A 21970-nucleotide genomic window follows, 5' to 3' on the forward strand; every position below is an offset into this window, starting at 1 on the left:
AATTTTGTTTTTTGGTTGGTTTTGCTGCCTTTTTGAATATTAAGAACTCAGTGTTTTTGTATTTAATATGTTTCACAGTCATTACTCTAAATGATATTCAAATTCCTTAGCCTTCTTGTGCTTTTAAAATGACTCTATTAGATTTTGAAATTTCTAGCTAATCTCGAACATTCAGTCTCAGTCCTGGAATAAGTTATTTTTCCAATAAATTGTTGGAGAATGGCATTTAGAAGTCAGATTTTAGATGCAAAGTATGGCCTTTGGTTTTGAATGTTACTACTTGTAGGCCTTATCAGAGGACAGAACTAGGAAAGTAATCTTTCTAGTGTATCCTGAGAATCATCCTACATCATTGCAGAGGTGTTTTCCATTTTGTTTTGTAGGACTGAATACTGCTACTTTGTGTGGATGCGGCATAGCTTATCAATATTTATAGGCATCGAGGTTATTTTTAACCTTTTGCTGTTAGTACTAATGTCACAGTGAATCCTCTTATGTTCATGCATTATTCCTTACATATGTAAGGTATCATTAAGATAAATTGTTAGAAGTGGGATTGTTGCATCAAATGGTAGATGCATATATAATTTTGCTAGATACTGCCAAATTCTCCTTCACAGAAAAGTAACATTTTGCATTCCCACCAGTTTACAACAGTCTCTCTTTTCTTAAAACTTTCCAAACATAATGTGTTGTTAAATGTGGATGTTTACTTATCTGCCAATTGAGAAATGGTATTTTACTATACTTACAATTTTTGAGTTTACCTCGGTTATGAATGATGATGGACATTTTTTCTTGTACTTAAGAGCTGTTTATAGTTTTATATGGTCTTTTGCTCATTTTGCTGCTCGGTTGTTTTCTTCATTTTTAGAAACTTTATATGTTAAGGAGATTAGTCCTTTAACGCTGGTAAATTTGCAAATATTTTTTCCCAGTTTGCCATTTGTCTTTTAACCTTGCTTATAGGATTTTTGCCAGGTGAAAGCTTTTATGTTTATGTAGTCAGCTATTAATCTTTTTCGTTACTATGCTTTGATACGCATTTCTTTAGTTAGGTTTATTTTATTCATTTTCTTTGTTTTTTAATTTTCTAGACTCTGTCCTCAGTAGAAATTTTAGTCATATTGCTTCTTCTTTGGTCACCTTATAATAAAATTAGCCTTTATTTCCAAAATTACTTTGCATATTTCTTCAGTATTTTTTAGTATTCTTATTTCTATTTAAGATGTGCTCATTTCTCTCTGAATTTGTATTTCTCATCATTGGTGGTCTGTCTTGTCTGCTGCTACATTCTCCCTTTGTGTTGGAATGTGGTGTTACGAGTTTCCTGTTGTTTATGACTGAATTTTTCTGCTGTACTTTTGTCTACCGGAAAGTTTTGCTTCTCATTTGCCATACTCTTTCCATAATAACTTTATTTGGACTTAGGAATTCTGTTTTTCTTGTTTATGTTTCTATAATAGATGTTACTTTTTTTCTGGACATGTTATTACTAGACCTTAGAGTGGAGCAGAGAGGAATTTGTATGGCTTTTAGGGGTCCTGGCTGAAGGCGTCCCTCTTCTGTTGCTTTAGTAAGGGCAGAATCACCACTTGCTGATTTTTCAGCTCCATCCACTTAATGAAGATTCTTTTTCATTAGCTGCTTCCACCTCTTTACAGCCACTTAAGGGACACTTCTGCTTTCCAAGGTACCCGTCTTCCTTTCATGCATGGTGCATTCCTGAGCCTGCCATTGCTGGACCCAACTACTTTTCTGTAGTCCTTCCTTTAACCACCCCGTTGCCAGTGCTCTAACCTGCCCTCAGTAGTGCTCTGTTGAGGGGCGGGTGGTGGAGGCGGGTGCCGTCTGGCCTTAGGTGATCCCTAATCAGTATGATTCTGCACAAGCCACTCTTCGATGTAGCTCCTGCTGGACCCTGCTCATTTCCCCACTTCTGTGGTATTTGGAGTTTATTGCTCTGTCTCCTAGTTTTACTCTAGACTTAAGTCATAGGGGTTTTTTTTTTTATTTCTCCCCTTTTTGATCTGGATAGATTTTTAGAGATGTTAGTAGGAGGTGATCGATACAGCCACCACTTTTTTGTGGAAACCTGGAAGCCTCTTCATTTTTTCTTCAGCTTTCTAAATAAATGCATTCTTATTTAATTCAACGTGTTAATGTAACACACATAACACTTATAGGAAGAGACAAATTTTGTTCCCTAATTATTTTCATTGTATAAAATTTTTAAAGGTTTCATTTAAAAGAAAGACCAAAGCAGCAGCTATATAGCGGGACTGGTCATTGTGACCACTACTCATCTGCCACTTCCTGCAGGGTCTGTCTCTCCTCTTCGGTGGTGCTCTTTGATCTGCCTCCTTAGGTGTAGCTGGTTCAGTTAAGCTTCAGAGCCCCACTGCAGTTTGAGGAGGCTTTATTACCACCCACTGCAGGGCAGCTTTTCTGCTATGTTGGAGGGCTGTGTGCTACAGCAGACTTATTTTCTCTTGCCAGCCTCCCCAAAAGGAATGTCATGAACCGGGGTCTGATTCCTTTCCTCCTTAACTGAGAGATGCTCCTGCTAGTTTCACGTCCCGTTTTCTGTGGTTGTGTGTTTCTTTTTTGTTTTCTCTGGCTGACTGGTAGATTCGTAGAGGGGCAGGGAAGGGAAGTGGCAAGAGATTGGAGAAAGCCAAGAATTCTAATAAAACCTTTAATTTATTTCAGATAAATGGTGTTGCAGCAACAAAAATGCCAGCATTTTGGTAATAAAAATAGTATGTTGGAATATTAGAATATCAAAAACTAGAAAATTGTAATTACTGATTTGGGATGTGTGGTGTTCTCTGCTAACATTCTGGAAATAATTTTGTTTGTTTGTTTGTTGAGATGGAGTGGTGCTCTTGTTTCCCAGGCTAGAGTGCAATGGTGTGATCTCAGCTCATTGTAGCCTCCACCTCCTGTGTTCAAGCGATTCTCCTGCCTCGGCCTCCCAAGTAGCTGAGGTTACAGGCATCCGCCACCACACCCGGCTAATTTTTGTATTTTAGTAGAGATAGGGTTTCAACATGTTGGTCAGGCTGATCTCGAACCCCTGACCTCAGGTGATCCACCCACCTTAGCCTTCCAAAGTGCTCGGATTACAGGCGTGAGCCACCACACCAGGCTCTGGAAAGAACTTTCTGAATAAATATTAAAATGCATTTTATATAAGCGACTAAAAATACTTTTTTAAAAAAATGTTTTAATCTTAACATTATTTAGCTATAGACCAGGCGTGGTGGCTCATGCCAGCAATCCCAGCACTTTGGGAGGCCAAGGTGGGCAGATCATGAGGTCAGGAGATAGAGACCATCCTGGCTAACACGGTGAAACCACACCTCTACTAAAAGTACAAAAAAATTAGCCAGGTGTGGTGGCGGGCACCTGTAGTCCCAGCTACTTGGGAGGCTGAGGTAGGAGAATGGTCTGAACCCAGGAGGCGGAGCTTGCATGAGCTGAGATCGCACCACTGCACTCCAGCCTGGGTGACAGAGTGAGACTCTGTCTTAAAAAAAAAAAAAAAAAAAAAATTATTTAACTATGAACTAGTGTATATATGTTTTATAGATGCCTGATTATTCAAACAAACTTCAAGATTGCACTTTATGAGCTTGTATTTCGTTTTTTAGAACTCAAACTAACGTAAGTGTCATTAAAACATAGCTTTTATTACATAGATTTTAGGAATGCCAGAGGATAAATCATTCTCTTAAAATAACTGCACGTGGCAGAAATGTCAGAATAATTCTCCTCCTCCATACACAGCACATATTACTTGTTAAAAGTATTCTAGTTCCTATAAAAATTGAACTTTTGTATTACTGCTATTAGGTATGTATATAGTTGTTTGCATTTGGGGCCAGTTGGTTGGGGCAGGGGGTCTTTTTTTTTCTTTCGTCCTTAATCTGTATCACTTTTCCCTCCCAAAGCTGAGTTAAAGGATGAGTAGACAAGGAGAATAATGGAGAAAGGATAAATAAAATGTATACCCAAAGGCACCTGGAGTTAATCTTTCCCAATATTCCTTTCAGTCTTTTTCAATTCATAGGATTTTGTCTTTTGTTTGTTACTGACTCTACATAATGTGATTATACCATAGTTTACATAGTCATTTCCTGTTATTACACACTTGGGTTTTCTCAATTTTTTACTATTGTAGTACTAATATTTTACTATATTGTAATCTAAATTTTTATGTATTCAGAACTGTTTAAGATAAATTTGCTTGGAAATTATTAAATCACCAGAAGTGATATTATCCTGATAATTAACTTCCAAGTTGTCTCTTAATATAGTTTAAATGCAAATCATAAGCTTATATTAGTACCAGTCATAATGAATGCCAAACTGAAACCAGTATTGTATTTTTTCTCATTAGGGAGTTCTGGGAAATCGTTCATTCATTTACAGATGAACAGAAAAGACTCTTCTTGCAGTTTACAACGGGCACAGACAGAGCACCTGTGGGAGGACTAGGAAAATTAAAGATGATTATAGCCAAAAATGGCCCAGACACAGAAAGGTAATGATTAAGTGGTGACTCTATACCTACTGAAAACCTTGCATTCCTCATCACACACATATGAACTGTCTTTATAGTTTCTAAGCACCTTTGTGATTTTATGTACAAATCCTCAAATCATATTAGACAATTGAGAAAATATTTTGCTGTCATTGTGTGAGGAAACTTTTAAGGAATTGCCCTAGTTAAAAATTATTATGGGACTCACATTGGTTTGGAATTTTTCAAATTAGTATGATTCATTTACTTTTTTGATTCCCAGCTTGTTAGTTGAAAGCCATGTTACATGATAATCTATTTAGAATGGTTACATTGAGGCTTGGAAGATTATCATTCGATTATTCTAGAATCCCGTTATCAAATCATTTTCATAGTCATATTGCCAGCAGTATTTCTAATAAGCATTTAAGAGCACACAGTTTGAAATGTTGTAAACCAGGTTTGAATATTTTCTCCACCTTAGAGGAAGTTACTTCTCAGTGACCTAACCTCTGAAGTGCATTTATTGATGTCCTCTCTGTGGTTTTGTTGTGGAAAAAGATTTAGTGAAATGAACTGTAATAATTAAATACCTAAAACGGTATCTGGTATGTAGTAAAAACTCAATGGATAAGTATCTTATCATCATTGTTACTAGCTTTGAGTAATTTATAGGATAAAGACAAACTGATTCTTGGTAGTTACACAACAAAAAGTTTATGATTTGCATTAATGTATAGTTGGCATTGCAAACCATCTCAACTATATATAATTCTAAGTGTATTTCCCATGACTTATTATTTTCCTGTTTTTTCCCCTTTTCTCTATTTAGGTTACCTACATCTCATACTTGCTTTAATGTGCTTTTACTTCCGGAATATTCAAGCAAAGAAAAACTTAAAGAGAGATTGTTGAAGGCCATCACGTATGCCAAAGGATTTGGCATGCTGTAAAACAAAACAAAATAAAACAAAAAAAAGGAAGAAAAAAAAAAAGAAAAAATTTAAAAAATTTTAAAAATATAACAAGAGGGATAAATGTTTGGTGGTGATAGTGTCCCAGTACAAAAAGGCTGTAAGATAGTGAACCACAGTAGTCACACCTCTGTCTGTGCCTCCCTTCTTTCTTGGGGACATGTGGGCTGGAACAGCAGATTTCAGCTACATATATGAACAAATCCTTTATTATTATTATAATTATTTTTTTGCGTGAAAGTGTTACATATTCTTTCACTTGTATGTACAGAGAGGTTTTTCTGAATATTTATTTTAAGGGTTAAATCACTTTTGCTTGTGTTTATTACTGCTTGAGGTTGAGCCTTTTGAGTATTTAAAAAATATATACCAACAGAACTACTCTCCCAAGAAAAATATTGCCACCATTTGTAGACCATGTAACCTTCAAGTATGTGCTACTTTTTTGTCCCTGTATCTAACTCAAATCAGGAACTGTATTTTTTTTTAATGATTTGCTTTTGAAACTTGAAGTCTTTGAAACAGTGTGATGCAATTACTGCTGTTCTAGCCCCCAAAGAGTTTTCTGTGCAAAATCTTGAGAATCAATAAAGATGGAAGGGAGAAATTGGAATGTTTTAACTGCAGCCCTCAGAACTTTAGTAACAGCACAACAAATTAAAAAAACAACTCATGCCACAGTATGTTGTCTTCATGTGTCTTGCAATGAACTGTTTCAGTAGCCAATCCTCTTTCTTAGTATATGAAAGGACAGGGATTTTTGTTCTTGTTGTTCTTGTTATTTTAAGTTTACTGGGGAAAGTGCATTTGGCCAAATGAAATGGTAGTCAAGCCTATTGCAACAAAGTTAGGAAGTTTGTTGTTTATTATAAACAAAAAGCATGTGAAAGTGCACTTAAGATAGAGTTTTTATTAATTACTTATTACCTAGATTTTAAATAGACAATCCAAAGTCTCCCCTTCGTGTTGCCATCATCTTGTTGAATCAGCCATTTTATCGAGGCACGTGATCAGTGTTGCAACATAATGAAAAAGATGGCTACTGTGCCTTGTGTTACTTAATCATACAGTAAGCTGACCTGGAAATGAATGAAACTATTACTCCTAAGAATTACATTGTATAGCCCCACAGGTTAAATTTAATTCAAAACATGTTAAACATTACTTTCATGTACTATGGAAAAGTACAAGTAGGTTTACATTACTGGATTTTCGGAAGTAAGTAGTTTCCCCTTTCCTAGTCTTCTGTGTATGTGATGTTAATTTCTTTTATTGCATTATAAAATAAAAGGATTATGTATTTTTAACTAAGGTGAGACATTGATATATCCTTTTGCTACAAGCTATAGCTAATGTGCTGAGCTTGTGCCTTGGTGATTGTTTTAACTGATTACTGTAGATCAACCTGATGATTTGTTTGAAATTGGCAGGAAAAATGCAGCTTTCAAATCATTGGGGGGAGAAAAAGGATGTCTTTCAGGATTATTTTAATTTTTTCATAATTGAGACAGAACTGTTATGTACCATAATGCTAAATAAAACTGTGGCACTTTTCACCATAATTTAGTGGAAAAAGAAGACAATGCTTTCCATATTGTGATAAGGTAACATGGGGTTTTTCTGGGCCAGCCTTTAGAACACTGTTAAGGTACGTACGCTACCTTGATGAAAGGGACCTTCGTGCAACTGTAGTCATCTTAAAGGCTTCTCATCCACTGTGCTTCTTAATGTGTAATTAAAGTGAGGAGAAATTAAATACTCTGAGGGCGTTTTATATAATAAATTCGTGAAGAAATGTGTGCTCTTCAGTTCTCAAGTTTTATTATTACGGTACTGAAGTTCTATGATTGTAATAATGTATCCATATGACAAATTTTAAAGTGATAATTGAAATAGGTTATCAGATACAGAATTCACATCAAGTAGACTTCTAACAGAGTCACAATGAACCTACCCTTAAAATTTTAGAGGGAAAAAATCATCAGTTGCACAGACTAGCTGCTCTAGCTTGCTTAATTATGCTAGGCATGTTGTCACTCCCCTTACTTTTGCTGCATGGAATGTCCCTGAACAATAAGGAAGAGGAAAACATAGAAGTTTTGACGATAGTGGATACTTCCTCTACCCCAAATGTTATGTTATAAAAGTACTTTTTTGCCCAGGTAGTCTATTGTATAGTTTGGTTTTCTTTGAATTAGACCTCAATCTCCAGGAAGCTCTGGAGGGAAAAAAAGGAACCATAAACTAAAGTAACTGGTTTTCCAAATAAATGCTAACTTTTTTTAACTTTCATTGTAGAACATTTCAAACATAAAACATGAAAACAGCCTGCAGCCAAACTTTTCTGGACCTTGGCAGCTCCAGCAAATGAGCTGGTCATCCTAACCTTGGTTTCCTGAGATAACTACTTTTGGGGATGCTTGCTTGTATAGGGAGATCCATATCAAAAAGAAACTTGAAAATGAGGCTTCAAACAGACCTTGCTGTTATTCATCCCTCCTCGGTACAGACATTCTGTTAGAACAGATGGTTGTAATGGGGCAGCATCACTCCCTGTTCCCATTAAAAACATGACCCTTCTGAGATTCCAGGCCCCTTTGAGGAATTTCCCCAAGAATTCCATACAAACTGTCAGAGAAAGAAATGTCGTCCCAAGACCAGTTCCTGTGTACTCTTGATCCCTTTACCTGCTTACCGCAATTTTTTTTTCTGACTTTCCACCAGTGTCTGTCTAAGGGCCATCTGTACCCCTCCCACACTTCCATGGGCCACTGTATAATCCAAAACACACCTTCCATTTGCTCCCTCATTTGGTTGCCTCCTTTTACCTCAACAGTGTTAGTGTGTAAAGAATTGCCTGGGGAGGGTAGAGGGTTTTACAAGTACAGAGTCCCAAGTCTTTTTTTCCCCTCCCTGTTAGTGGGTTGGCATTTGTTAACAGCCACTGCAAGATTTCGATGCAGGTGTGGGGTAGATATCACTGTGAAAGGCTACTAATCCATGACAGTTTCACTGAAAGTACAGTCTTCAAGGATCCTTATAACCTCCTCATTGCCAAAATCAGTAACACGTATCTATAACCTTGACTGTACCCTAACTTGAGCTGTTGCTTCTCTGGCTGCTTATTTTTCCTTCCCAATTTACCCAGATTTTGGATGGATACTCCTCCAGTTCTGCTTAAAGTCCTTACCTGTTCTTGCCCAGTTCTCTCTGGTCAACCTCAGGCACTCCCAAAGATTCTTCCCCAATTCTGTATCTTCTACTCAGACCTCTGTCTCCAGGATTTCTTCCCGCTACCTCAAAGTCAGTAGGCCTAAAAACAAAATTCTTCATCTTGCGTCTCTGTCGACCATTCTTTGTTTGTTTTTACAAAATGTAACCTTCACCCCAATCATCAAAATCTCTCATTCCTCAATTGTCACAGGTTGTCAATTCTTTCCCCGTAAACCCCCTCCTGTCATTCCTCCTTTATTTATACTGCCCTTAGAGGTCCTGATCCTCTGACTCACCTGGACATTCTTAGCAGCTGCCTAATTTAATTCCCTGACTCTGATCTCCCTCTTCCAATCCTTTTCATTGTGCTAGAACACCATCTTGCTAATTTTAATATTCTCTGCGTTCAGTGCCTCCACAAATTGCCCCCTCACTGATCTTTCCAATTTGGCCGTGGGTTACACACTTTTCTCCCTGCATTCCTACCCAGCATCTTGTCATATTTCTCAAATACTCTTCATGACCACATTTTAAAGTACCTCATCCATGAAGACGTCATCAACCCCCAGAGTGCCTCCAATGCTTCCATGGTAGCACGGCATGGTGGGGTACATCTCTTAGTTGAACAGTGAGGAGTCACTGGAATTCTTGTAGGGTCTGCTCTTGATACCCCTTCCACATTTCAGTTAAGGAATTTTTTTTTCTTTTAATAACCTTTGCCTGGAGTGTAAGTAAATTCATGATGGATATTGTCCCTTTTTTAAAAAACAACAACCATTTTGCCTTTCACATGTTATTGCCTCCATTTTTCTGTTATCTTGTCAGTGTTGCCACCTAAATGATTGAAAATGACCCAGCATGCAGTAGAATGTAGTGAAGCTTCCTATTTCATCCATTTTTTTCATAAGTGCATTGGTATCTATATATCCATCTGCCCAAGCACCAGTTGTTGAAAAGACTATTTTAATTTCCCCATGAATGGTCCTGGGACCCTTGTGAAAGAACAGTTGACCATAAATGTAAGACTTTCTGGATTCTCAGTCTTAACTCTGTTGTCATATATGTCTATCCTTACGCCAGCACCGCACTCTCTTGATCGCTGTAGCTTTGTACTAAGTTTGGATTTGGGATGTGCAAGTCTGCCAGTTTTTTTTTCCCCAAAATCATTTGTCTATTTTCAGTCCCTTGCATTTCATACGAATTTTAGGATCATTGTGTCAATTCCTGCAAAGCTGGGATCTTGATAGGGATTTAGTTGAATTGATTTGAGAAATAACTGCTATTTTAATGGTATTAGGTTTTCTATTCCATGACTGTGGGATGTCTTTGCATTTGCTTAGGTCTTTAGTTTATTTCAGTGATGTTTTATAGATTTCAGTGTACAAGTCTTGACTTCTTTAATTTTTTTCTAAGTATTTTATTGATGCCACTTTATATGATTATTTTCTAATTTTTATTTTTGTATTCATCACTGGTCTTAGTAATAAAATTGATTTTTGTATGTTGATCATGTGTATTGTAGCTTTTCTAAAATTCTATTTTTTTGGTCACTTAGTATTTTTTGCTTATGAGATCATGCATCTGTGAACAGAAATACCTTTTTCCTTTCCAGTCTAGATTCTTATTATTTCATTTTCTTGTCTTAGTGTACTGGCTGGCACCTCCAGTACAGTATTGGATAGAAGTGACAAGAGCAGACATCTTTTTCTTGTTCCTGATTTAGGGGGAAAGCATTCAGTCTTTCAGCATTGAGTATGATGTTAGCTGTGGGTTTGCATCAAGTTGAGGAAATTCTTTTATTAAACCTAGTTTACTGTTTTTTAATCAAAAAAAAAAAAAAAAAGAGGGGCTATGGATTTTGTCAAATGCTTCTTTTGTATCAAGATTGTCATGTTGTTTTGTCCTTTATTCTATTAATATGTTGTATTAATGGACTTTTGTATATTGAATTAACCTTGCATTCCTGGGATAATCTCAGTTGTCCATGCTACATAAACCTTGTTCTCTGCTGCTAGATATGGTTTGCTAGTATTTTGTTTAGAATGTTTGCATGTATATTCATAAGGAATATTGGTCTGTAGTTTTCATATTATATATCTGTCTGGTTTGGGGATGAGAGTCATACAGCTCTCAGAATGAATTGGGGGCTTTCCCTGTTCTTACACCTACTGAGGTATTTTTTAAGTGAACTACTTGGAGACCTTCAGCTGTGATCTTTAGATGCTAGGAGACAAAGGGATGGTACCTGACTCTGAAAAGGGTCTCAGGGTAAGACATGTCTGAAGTGGCCTGTGGCAACTAACTAAAGAGTACTCCCACCAATAATGGAGTCAAGACGTATGTTTCCCAGGGGCCACACTGGTCACTGAAAAGAGATGGACTATGAGCCATCTGGAAAACTACCCTGCACAAGTGGGCTGCCTGCCTGGAGCCAGGCACCCTGCAGCTGAGTGCCATATAATGTTGAAGCTGTTGAGGGAGGAGAGGTTGGAAGCTGCCTGCTTAGAGAATCTCAGCGGTGGTTCCCAGCAGCGTGTATTCCAGGAAAGAGTCATTCACCACCCTGGCTCAGAGTAATAATTAACAGTGACTGGGTAAGGCAGGATCTTTTCTTCTAATTCCCTCCCCTCCAGAAAGGGCAGCAGCAGCTCTTGAATGGGAAAGAAGGTGGAGGGAGGAAAAGAAAAACCGATTTCCCCACACTGCTGTCTTTAAGCTTCCCACTCAAAGGCCTCAGTAAGAGGCGGAATTATGTTTTCCATTAAGAGAGTTTGGCATCTTGATGTTTCAAAGGTGTGGGCTTTTTAATACCCTAGAACAACTGATGATTTGTTGATTACCAAAAAGGGACCAGAAAAGCTACACAGCCTGAGATTTCATCCCCAGAAAAATGAATCCAGAGAGCAGACTTGCAGAAAAAAAAACATGTTCTGCGCCTGCCTCTCCCACACACACAGTGAGAAAGAGTCTTCCTCATTTGGTAAATCAGACCTGTGGAAAGACTCGGGACATTGAGGATGATGATATTTATGATGAGGAAGATTTCTATGGGAAACTTTTTAAGTTGTCTCTAATCCTATTCCAACTGAAGTTTGAATTTTTTTCCTTTCATTAACATTTACTGAGCAAATACCTATTGCATGTTTGCCATTTTGCCGGGTGCCACGGATTTCAGGCTGATGGAGAGCTGCTTTGTTGAATCAAGGAGTCTACTACAGGGAGACAGTCTAGTTAGAGCAGGCATAAGTACAAACCACTAAGGATAAAAGAAGTATGTGAAAGTACAATGTGGGCAGAGAATTCAAATCCAAAAATACTGCAGATAGGTGATGAAGGTCAAGCCGAATCTTGACAGACAGGATAGGTGTGTGTGAGGCAGACAGGCGGACGCTCTTTAGTATATCTGAGTGCAGGCTGTAAGGAATCAAGATGAGATTGGGATAATGAGGGCCTTACAGACCATACCAAGGACTTTGGACTTTATTTTGCAGATGTTAAGAAGCAAAGACAATCAGTTTTACATTTTATGTTTATTGCAAACTGAAAGAGCACAAGTGTACATGTGGTCTTTGCAGTTAAGTTATTGCTATAATTTTTAAAAGGCAGACAATCTGAGGATAGAAGGGAGGCCAGAGTCCAAGACATGCTAGGGACTCGGTGATTGATTCAGTGCTCATGCATGGGAGAGTTGAGTCAAAGACAGCTCCCCCATTTCAGGTTTTGAGAGCTGGGTGGACAGTGTTGCTGTTGGGTCTACAGAAGAAGAGTGGGTTTTGAAGGGAAAAGTATTAATAGTAGAATTGAATGACGTTTGAGTTGTGTCTGAGGGATATCGAGGGAGAGCTGTCCTGAGGCAGTTAAAAATACGGGTCTAGAGAAAAATGTGCACAGAAATAAAAATGTATGACTCTAGCACATAGACCATAGCTGAACCCGTGGCCAGGAAAATTCTCATCCTGGAAAAGGCAGAGAGGAGAGAAGGACAAGGATCCATGGAAATGCTAGCATTTGAGAGTTACACAGGGAACCCACAGCAGAGGCAAATGAGAAACAGCAGGTTTGTTTTTGTCTGCTACAGTAGACAGACACCAAGCTCCATGAGGGCAGAGACTGTCTTTTTCGTGGCTGTACCTCCAGTGCACAGAGCAGACTGTACATGTGCTTTGTGGATCCACGCAGTTAACTGGGGTGTCTCAGAAACTTTCCATCCTCCTCCGTACTGTGTCTGCATAACCCTGGCCAAGCCTCCCTTTTCCCAATGTCAACTCTCACTGTAACTTTTAAGGAGGGCATATATCTACTTACTGTCATCACCATAAAGATAAATCAGCCAAGTGAAAATATTTTGAAACTTTGGAAATATATAAACTCCAAAATCATCAGTTACATCAATTACATACATTACATAATGATGTAATGACTCTGGCATCCTAAAGATCCCATCACTCTGCCTCACACTGGGGTCTTGCCTACTTCTCTGTTCCAAAAGGGGACAGTAGTGGTATCAAATCTGTTTCTTGAGGCAAATGAAGTACCTTGCTCCAAAATAATCACCCACAGCAGGCAGGTAACCTCCAAGTGCTTCAAGCTGAGATTGAGCAGGAGGATCCCAGCTCATCACAACTGGGTGGTAAATAATACACTTGGGCCCAAATGGGAGGAAATGCATTACCCTACGATGCATTTCAGAAGTTACCCCAATATGCTTGCATCCAGGCCCTAAATCCAGCAAAAAAGTGCCATGCCATTCACCTTCAACATGTGTTAATGGAACTGAGATATATTTCAAATTTAAATTGTGTTCCCCAAAGTATTCATTATTCCATAGTGCCTATTACAATCTGTATTTTTATGTTTACTTCATGACTGCCTAATTCCCTCCTTAAATGTTAAGCCTCATGACAGTAGGAACGTATCTGTTTTATTTGCTCCACTGTCCCGTACACACATACTTGCTGAATGAATATATGAATGCCACCGTGATTGCAAAGTTCAAGGGCCTGATTTGTCAACCAGACTTCCAGATTTCTACAGAAATTGCCAGTAAAAGGTAGTATAAGAATGGTTCATGCGTGTGAAAAATGATCTTGGATGGAGCTGTTCTGGCATTCAGCTGCTCCTCATATTCTCCTGCCACTGTGCAGGGACAGCACAACCCCCATGTTGCTTTCTTGAGTGTAGCTCATTTCAGAAAAGCAGTAAAAGGAAAACCCACTTGTTTGCTTTATGTTCCTAAGAAGGTGTTGAGTAAATCAATCATGTTATCCTAAGTGACTTTAATTTTATGAAGGCTCCTTTGTTTCCCTTGCACTCCTTTCTACCCATCTCTACTCCCACCTCCACCCCCACCCTCAAATCATGCTTTAATTTCCATTATTCACTTAAGGGTGGCTTTTATCTCATCACAACCATCTGTGTGCTTTAAATAGCTTCTACGTAACCGAAGTGGAAGCAGTCGTGTAGAAGAGCACATGGCCACTCCAGGGAACATGAGAAGCCTCTGCCTGAAGGTAGGCCTCCCTTCTGTCATCTGATCTCACACATGGCACTGCAAACCTGCAGTTATTTAGCCATGTGCTTTGTGACATTAATTTCACTTTCTTGGGTTATTCTTACCGTCTTTAGGGAACTTAAATATTTAAGAAACAAATACTACTCAAAGAGATCTGTACCATTATTATATTCATTTAAGTGAAAAACTACCACCTCCCATATGTTTATCTCATGACCACCTAAACTGATAAAAATATGTTAACTGTTGTCTTATATTGCCTCAGGGAAAAAGTCTGGATGTTGACTGGAGGGACTGCAGGATAGCCATTCGATACCTGCTTTTGTGACAAGCTAAAGCAATTGGATTTTGGTGGCTTAGGGGTAAAAATGGCCTGACAGATCATCTTGCCCAGCCCTCAGCATATGGAGGAGAAAACTTAGGTCTCAAGTTGTGAAGCGCTTTGCTCAAGAGCACTGGCCATTTCATATATGTAACAAGCTCCTACTCCATGCTCATTTCACAGTAGCGTGTCACTTTCAGGTCCGCTTCCTTCAGTGGACATTGCCTTCACTTAATTAAATGTCAGGAGGTCCCCCCCAAGAAGGCTTGACTCAAGGAAGGAGGAGGGAGGGCAGACCCTCCCAGTTCTCTCATTGACTAACTTTCATTTGTTGGATTGTTTTTACTGATAAAAGTTCAGAAATTAGAGCCAGGTTCCTGTTCCTGTTCCCTACCCAAGCCCCTGAAGAAGCAAATTAGTGAATGTTCCCCAAATTCTTTTACTTTCTAGTATGCAGTAAGCAATACTGCCAAAAAGTTTCCCAGAGTCATGTTCCTCTTAGATACCTTTCCTTGAAAACTGTTGTTTGGCATGGAGATCCAAGCTGGTGTGGAAAGTTCCAGATGCCCTGGTCCCAGCCTCACCTGCCCTGCTTTTGCTGCCTGTTCTCACTGCTTGTCTCCATATTTCCATTTGAAGTCCTGCAGTGCTACTGTGCCCTGAGTTCTCTTTCTTACTATTAAATCCTGCCTTGCTTGCCATGTTTTATAGATGAGGAAAGCATTTTCTACCAGAGCTCAGGAGCAGCCTTGAGGTCAGGGGTAAGGTTTTTCATTGGTAAGTATTCAGTAGTTGCTGAATGACAATTGGGTGGAAAGGGAAGGGATGCCTTAGAAAAAAGGTCTATTATTTGTGGTAATGAAATTGCTTCCAATTTATTTTCTGATCTCTTTGAGAACTATTTACTGTCCTCTTCCTGCATCATGCATTCTGATGTCTGGGGCATTCAGTGCTCCCTCCCTCCCTTTATTCAATGGGTTCTTGGAAAAGAAATCTTTGAAGAGAAAATGTGTGGGCAGTGGGAGACTTCTGATTCTCTACACCAAATACTCAGCCCTTTCATTCGTGAGAATACCCTGCTTTAGGATGGCGTGGATCTGAGTCAGCAGGCCTGGGTTCATTTGTATATACTCCAGGTTGTGGAGGTTGTTCCTGGGTCTTGGCCTTTTATTTTGGGGGTGCACCACACTTCTGTCTCCATAGACTATGTAATTAAGAAGCTTGCCTTTCGATTTCCTGCCAATGGCTGGATCTTGAGGATCACTGCACAATGCTTGTGTGCCCCACTGGAGAAGTCTCTCGTGGCACCTTTCCCCTCCCATAGTGCTGGAATGCTGTCCACAGAAGGCTTCTCTTCACTGTTCAGAGACTCTAAAGATAAAACCTGAGCTGACTTGCTGTGTCTACTGGGACCTCCTCCTATTCACCATTGCCCTCACACCCTTTTCCTTGGAGTCTGTCTTTAGGGTCACCCTGGGAGCTGCCTGGGCCTCCACCTTCTTAAGCAGGCCACTCCTGAGAGCTGGGTAGAGACTGTCTTTGTCCAGACTGTCTGAAGAGCATCTTGCTGTTAACCTCCCTCTCCTGTTCTTGACTACTGCCTTCACTGCTGCCTCGCGCTCGTCTACCAGGGTGGTATTATAAAGTACGTCCTCGAAGGTGAGCTGTTTGACCAGCTCCTTGTTGCCTAGCAACCTAGGAAATTGTCAGAACAGTCAGGCTTGCATCAGCTCTGACCTTTGGAGCTTTGACTGGCATTATTTATAAAAGGCTTTCTGCTCTGTTAGTCGAGCATTGGCTTCATATTTCTCCATGGACTCCAGAAAACTGGGTTTCTTTTTCGCAAGTTCTCGTTTCCAGTTGAAGAACAGAATTGAGTAGGACTTCTCTATTTCCTTAAGTTTTATGCTCTCTCCAAATATGGTGTAGCACTTGCTTCCCTGGTTGCCAACGCTAGCCGACCAGCTCTGGCAGTTGCTCTGCTTGTGGTTCTTCCCTGAGATGCTCAGTTGGGCCTGGGAATCTTCCATTTCTCTGCCCACGAGGGGACCTGGCAGTCAGTGTTCTGTCAAAGACCTGTGAGGGTGCTTAGTGAACTGTGGGCACTGTGACCACAGGGTTCTATTCCCGGTCCAGTGTTTGTTTTTCAGAACTCTGTAGGTTGACAGGACATGCTGTCTGGTGGCCAAGTGCTTCTCCCAAGAGTGTGGGTCCTGGGAGACATGTTTCCTGGCCTGCTTACTGCAGGCCTAGCTTCCACCTAAGAGCTGTCTGCTTCCCAAGGAGATGTCCACGTGCCTCTGTGTGATAGGAGCGGAATAGTAGGGCAGGACTGAAAGGTCTGTATGTTTGCTTTTCAGTCAGGTACAGGTGTTGGAGGTTTCGTAAATGTGATTTCTTTTGATCTCCCTGGCAGGCAGTGATGGGGAAATTTTTAGTAAGGTTATTAACAGAGATAAAGGATTTAGAGTTAACATTTAATAGGGGAATTTTTCTAAAGGATGGTTGAAAATGATGCTTTATATAGTTTTATTATATGAACTTTTCAAGGATGGAATTAGTCCATCTGTAGAAATTGGGCCACCTCTGTTATTGTGATATATTAGACTGTATTGAATGATGAGACTTTCCAAAGGTTTAAAACAAACAAACAAAAAAGGAGGCAGAAGAGGAGAATGAGGATATGAATGAGGACACTCTCGCTGAGGACACATCAGCTGTTAGCAGTCTGTCTCTGTGTACCGAGCTCAAGAACTGTGACTTTGGTTGGATGTTAGACCTTTTCTAACCAGCTTCAGACATGGTAATCTTCACATAAGCTGCTGCATTTGTTCTACCAGAAATTTAGTCTGTTGTGTGACTCCAGCCACTTTGCAACTCAAGATTGTTACTTGTTCAGGTTTCTTTCTTTAAATAGCTAACCATCTAACAACTATTATCTTCTTAGGGTCGATTGATGGTTAGCCATACAGTATATACACCATCCATCTCCTTTCCTCTCCTACTATCTCACTCCTATTTTCCAGTCCATCCTCATCTCTCCTCAAGATCAACAGACCCCAACCTCTTTTACTGAAACATTGTATTCCTGAAGTAGTCCTGCCCTTTCCTTCTACCTACCAAGCCTCAAAGACTTCCGTGCATCTAGACTCTGCTTGGTTGTTCTCCTTCCTTCAGAGTTATTTCTTTGTCAAACGCTACTATGTATAAAAACACAAAGCTTTGATAATTCCTTCTGTCCCAAGGGAGCCTTACGCTTGGCTGAAATTTAGGGTAAAGGTAGTATTTTTATTAGTAAAATTAAATGGTACAGAAGTGAATTCTAAAATTAGTTACATAAATCTAAGAGAGTTTTCATGAATTCAGGTTGCCCCAAAGATTTAGACCATACTTCTTCCATGGAATGACTGCCGTGCAGTTTGAATGGTTGACCTCAAAATTATCCCCAGCCCTAGAAGTGCAGTAGGTATATTAGTCTAAGGCAGTCAGGGTAATGCTATCATCCCTGCCACAAATTGGTTTGGAATGGGGATAACCAAAAGCACTTTGGGCCTGTGAAATTTGACAGAGTGTTTACTGTGAGCCTGGGGAAAGAACATGCCTGCTCCCATGTGAGAGTATGAAGAAACACTGTGCCTAAGCAAGGAATCATGTGGCTCCAGTTTTTACTGTCAGCCTTTCTACCACCAAGGAGACCAGCCTTGACATGATGCAGATGCATGGACAGCTGTGTGGAGGGATGGAAGAATCTCGCTTTTAAACCACATGGCTGAGCTATTTCATTAAGTCACCCCAGAAGTCTTCAGCTAACAGTATCTTAACTGGTGAACTCCTGTGACTGATACAGGAAAATTTTACTTCTTAACCAACTATGATAAGTCCTTTGTGCAGGAAGGAGGTTTTGTGGAAATGATGTTGACTCACTGCACACTGAACAGGAGGGCGTCTCTTTGACATCACCAACCTTAAATAGTAGGAAAGCCATCAGAGTGGGTTGGGTGGTTGGATTGCTTTATTGCAACTAACAAAGGGTCAGTTGTGCAGTTGTTCACTGTCTTTCACTTCCCCTCAGAACTGTATCTCCTAGCCCAGGGCCCTATAGGTCAAAAATGCCAGTTTGTTGTACGGTCAGCAGAGCCCAGTACTATGCTTTAAAACATTCGGGGATAATCATCAAATATTGAACAGATGCTGTCTGTAAACCACCACTGCAGCCAAGAACAGTCTGCACCTGAAACACTGCCTGCAACTATAAATATGCCCGTATGCTTGAACAATTTTAGAGTTGTAAAAATCTTGTTTTTATAAGCAATTAGTTTCATTCCCTATTATATGAGGATTAACTTTGCAATGATGTACTGATGTTAACCGAGAAAAGGATCAAAAAGGCCTTGGTTGTGGTGAAACCCAGCAAAATGTGGGTCTGCAACAAGTTCCAGATGAATATCCAACAGCACTGTCCCAGTTTGATTAAGGTGATGACACCCCTACCATGGCCACAGGACCAGGCCGTTTGATTTTCCCTAGGGTCATAGGAGTGTTAGCCCAGGTGATCAGCTCAACACCCCTGAGATCCAAGAGGTATATACTTTGAAATTTCAATTCCATGACTACTGACTGCATCTGAATCCTATGTTAATACTTTCTTGAATAATACTCTGTTGACCTAGTTATCCACTTTGGAAACTTCAAAGACATCGTCTTCAGCTCTTTCTGACTCCCTATCCAGTTCTCCAGTTCTGTATACACCATCCCAGAAATGGTCCTCACATCCAGTTAATCTCTGACACAGACTAATAGGCCTTTCTACAGCTTCAGTATATTCTCTTCTCTGCTTCTGGAACCTAGGATGTAGGTGCTACAGTGATACTATCTTTGACATTCCATCTCCCTGGAGAATTTGGAAATGGGGAAATAACATTACTCTTAACAAAGCAAGATTACCAGTCCTGTAACCTGAGCCAAGGCACTGACCCTTCTGTGAAGGCCTATATCCAACCAGCCACAGGAACCTCTACAGAGAGACTGAAAAAGGCCAGCCCTGGAGGAGGCAATGGCCAGGAGAACATAGGCATAAAGCCTACTAAGGATGTAGCCCATCTACCCTGGGAGTGGATTCCTATAAAGAATAGGCACTTCGGGCAAATAAGGCCCGATGACACCAGCCACTAGGATCTTCTGACTCTCTCCTTTATAATGTGAGTTCATTTGTTTATTGTGTGTTTAATGTGAATTCCACCTCCCTAAAGGCTGAGAACTTCCTTTGGCTCAATCTTCACTTCGTTCAGCCTCTGACTTCCAACTGATGCACCAAGCCAATGTGCAAGAAAAGTTAATAAATAAAAGTAAGATGTATTACAGAGCCAACTGAGCACGCATATATATATGGAGGAGTCCCTGCATCACTGGAACATAGTAGCCTTTCTCTACAACAGTCCCAGGCTAGGCAGCTCTTTGTAGGCCCAAGGGAATTGCTGCGTAACTAAGGCATGGTCTTTCTTGACTACACATCTTGTATACAAGGTATTAAGGCCCTTGGCCACCTGACTTTGGCCCATTTTTTCAATCTCAGCTCTACCCTAAATTCCCCACATAGGTCATTGATTCTCCAATGAGGTTATTCTCCTGATCTCTGTGTGGGTTCTTATACATAATGGAATTATGTGTTTTTCTCCTGTTTAAAGTTTGGAACATCATGTTAGCCATCATTTTATTCTCTTTGCTTTCAGTGTATTACACTCACATACTCTATGTGGAATCAGTGCTACCTATTAGACCCAAGGCTCATCAGTGGGAAATGGTGTCAGATCTCACAGAGAGCAATTTGTGGGGCTCTAGGTTCTTCAGGCTTCCTTCACAGCCTAAGCTCCATATTTAAATCCAGCATTCAACCCTAATCACTGGTGTTCACTAGCATCTGCTACATATTCTTGCTGACTGTTCTTGCTCTTGAAAGATACAAAAGATACAAAATGCTTGAAGCTTCCCTCCAACAAGTGATAATTCACTGAAGCTCAGAGGCAGCAGGAGCTCCCATCTGTTCTGCCGCTCAAAGTAGGAAAGGTGTCCAGAGGTCATGTGGCCCAAGTGATGACATCTCTGAGGCACAGATGGGCTAAGAGTCACCTGTATCCAAAACTCAAGTAACACCTGTCAAGTTGTGGAAAGTTACTTTGGGACATGCCAAAGTTACACAGAGAGCTAGAGCTAGAACTCAGACCTGGGACACCAGACTTCAGTCTCTGAACTGCACTGGGTTCTCTGCTCAGAACCTTATTGGGGAGAGAACTGACAAAAGGCAAGGCTAAGGAGTGCTCTTTGTGGATGCAGCAGGAGAAGAAACACCCTTCCAATGAGGGGTCTGCACAGAGTTCAAATGTCCCCTTTACTCACACTAAACATGAGTATGGTTTTCCTCTTTTGCCCTCTGCACAGGTGGCATAGAAGGCAGCACCTGATCCTTCAGGTCTGGGGGAGGAGTCCCCAGAGAATTCATAGATATTTTAAACCCTTCACGTCAAACTGACGTCTGCTTATGTAGCTTAGCTAAATGTGTTAGTCATTTGTCAGTCTGTTGTTTAATTCTATTATCAAACACATATTCCCAAAAACGAGAAGGGGAAGGGAAAAAGGAGTCCGGGAAAGGACCACACTTTCTACCACTCCTGACAGTGAGCTTTACTCTGCAATACACCAAATGCAGGGAGAGAAGCTATGAGATGGGCACAGTAAAGAGCCACCTAAGGGAAGTGGGCAGAACTCCAGAAGACTTCCTAAGGAGGCATTTATTCTTTATGATTCTTTGAAATGTTTTTTTAAAATCATCTTTGATTTGACTTTTGCTCTAAAAGTATCACAAGGTAAGACTCACCTGTGAAACTAAGCACATCCTATAGTCAAACTATGAAAACTTGTACACATGTTAGTGGGGCTCTGTGACACCACTGATTTCCTTAAACTGAGCTCCTTTCAAGGTGTTTTGACCTAACTGGCCTTTGGGTCAGATACAGCTTTTACATACTTTTGGTAGGTAACTACCAGTTTCTATTTGTCAGGGAAAGTGGGTAGGAGTTAGCTATTCCCCACAACCTTGATAGCAGCTTATAAAGAGCCAGTGTCAAATCAAGTTGTGCCACATGCATTATTTTTAAAGCATTTCTTAGAAAGCACACACAGGAGTGTTCATGCAAGAGGTACTATAAGCCCTTTGCTTTCAGGGCTTACAGCCTCTCAAATTAAAGGTTTATTATACAAGGTATTTGTAACAGTGACCAGCATTAGGCTCTGCTGTGTTAACTACTGGCATCAGTCAAAACATGTTCTCACCTCATTTCTGTACATGTTTATATGTTTAGGGGTCAAGCCCTGTGTGTCCTTTCTGAGGGCCATGTTAAAGGCCTCCTCAGATTTCTATACCCTAT

At 40.1% G+C, this 21970-nt stretch overlaps 1 protein-coding gene and 1 long non-coding RNA gene across 29 annotated transcripts in view; one reads left to right on the plus strand and one right to left on the minus strand.

Moving 5' to 3' along the window:
• The window catches only part of UBE3A (ubiquitin protein ligase E3A), a 102695-nt gene extending 91966 nt beyond the window's left edge, over positions 1-10729 (plus strand). For 18 of the 28 annotated variants that reach the window (XR_013395173.1, XR_013395174.1, XR_013395177.1 and 15 more), the window contains 2 exons: positions 4406-4549; positions 5361-7301. Coding sequence is in view for 22 of the 28 variants with exons in the window: in XM_077938332.1 (XP_077794458.1) it covers positions 4406-4549; positions 5361-5481 (265 nt within the window). In the remaining 6 variants the exon portion in view is untranslated. 28 annotated transcript variants of the gene reach the window in all.
• The window catches only part of LOC114679324 (uncharacterized), a 139619-nt gene that overhangs the window by 72406 nt on the left and 45243 nt on the right, over positions 1-21970 (minus strand). The gene's annotated exons all lie outside the window — the stretch shown is intronic.

Source organism: Macaca mulatta, chromosome 7 (genome assembly GCF_049350105.2).
Source record: "Macaca mulatta isolate MMU2019108-1 chromosome 7, T2T-MMU8v2.0, whole genome shotgun sequence".
Lineage (NCBI taxonomy): Eukaryota > Metazoa > Chordata > Mammalia > Primates > Cercopithecidae > Macaca > Macaca mulatta.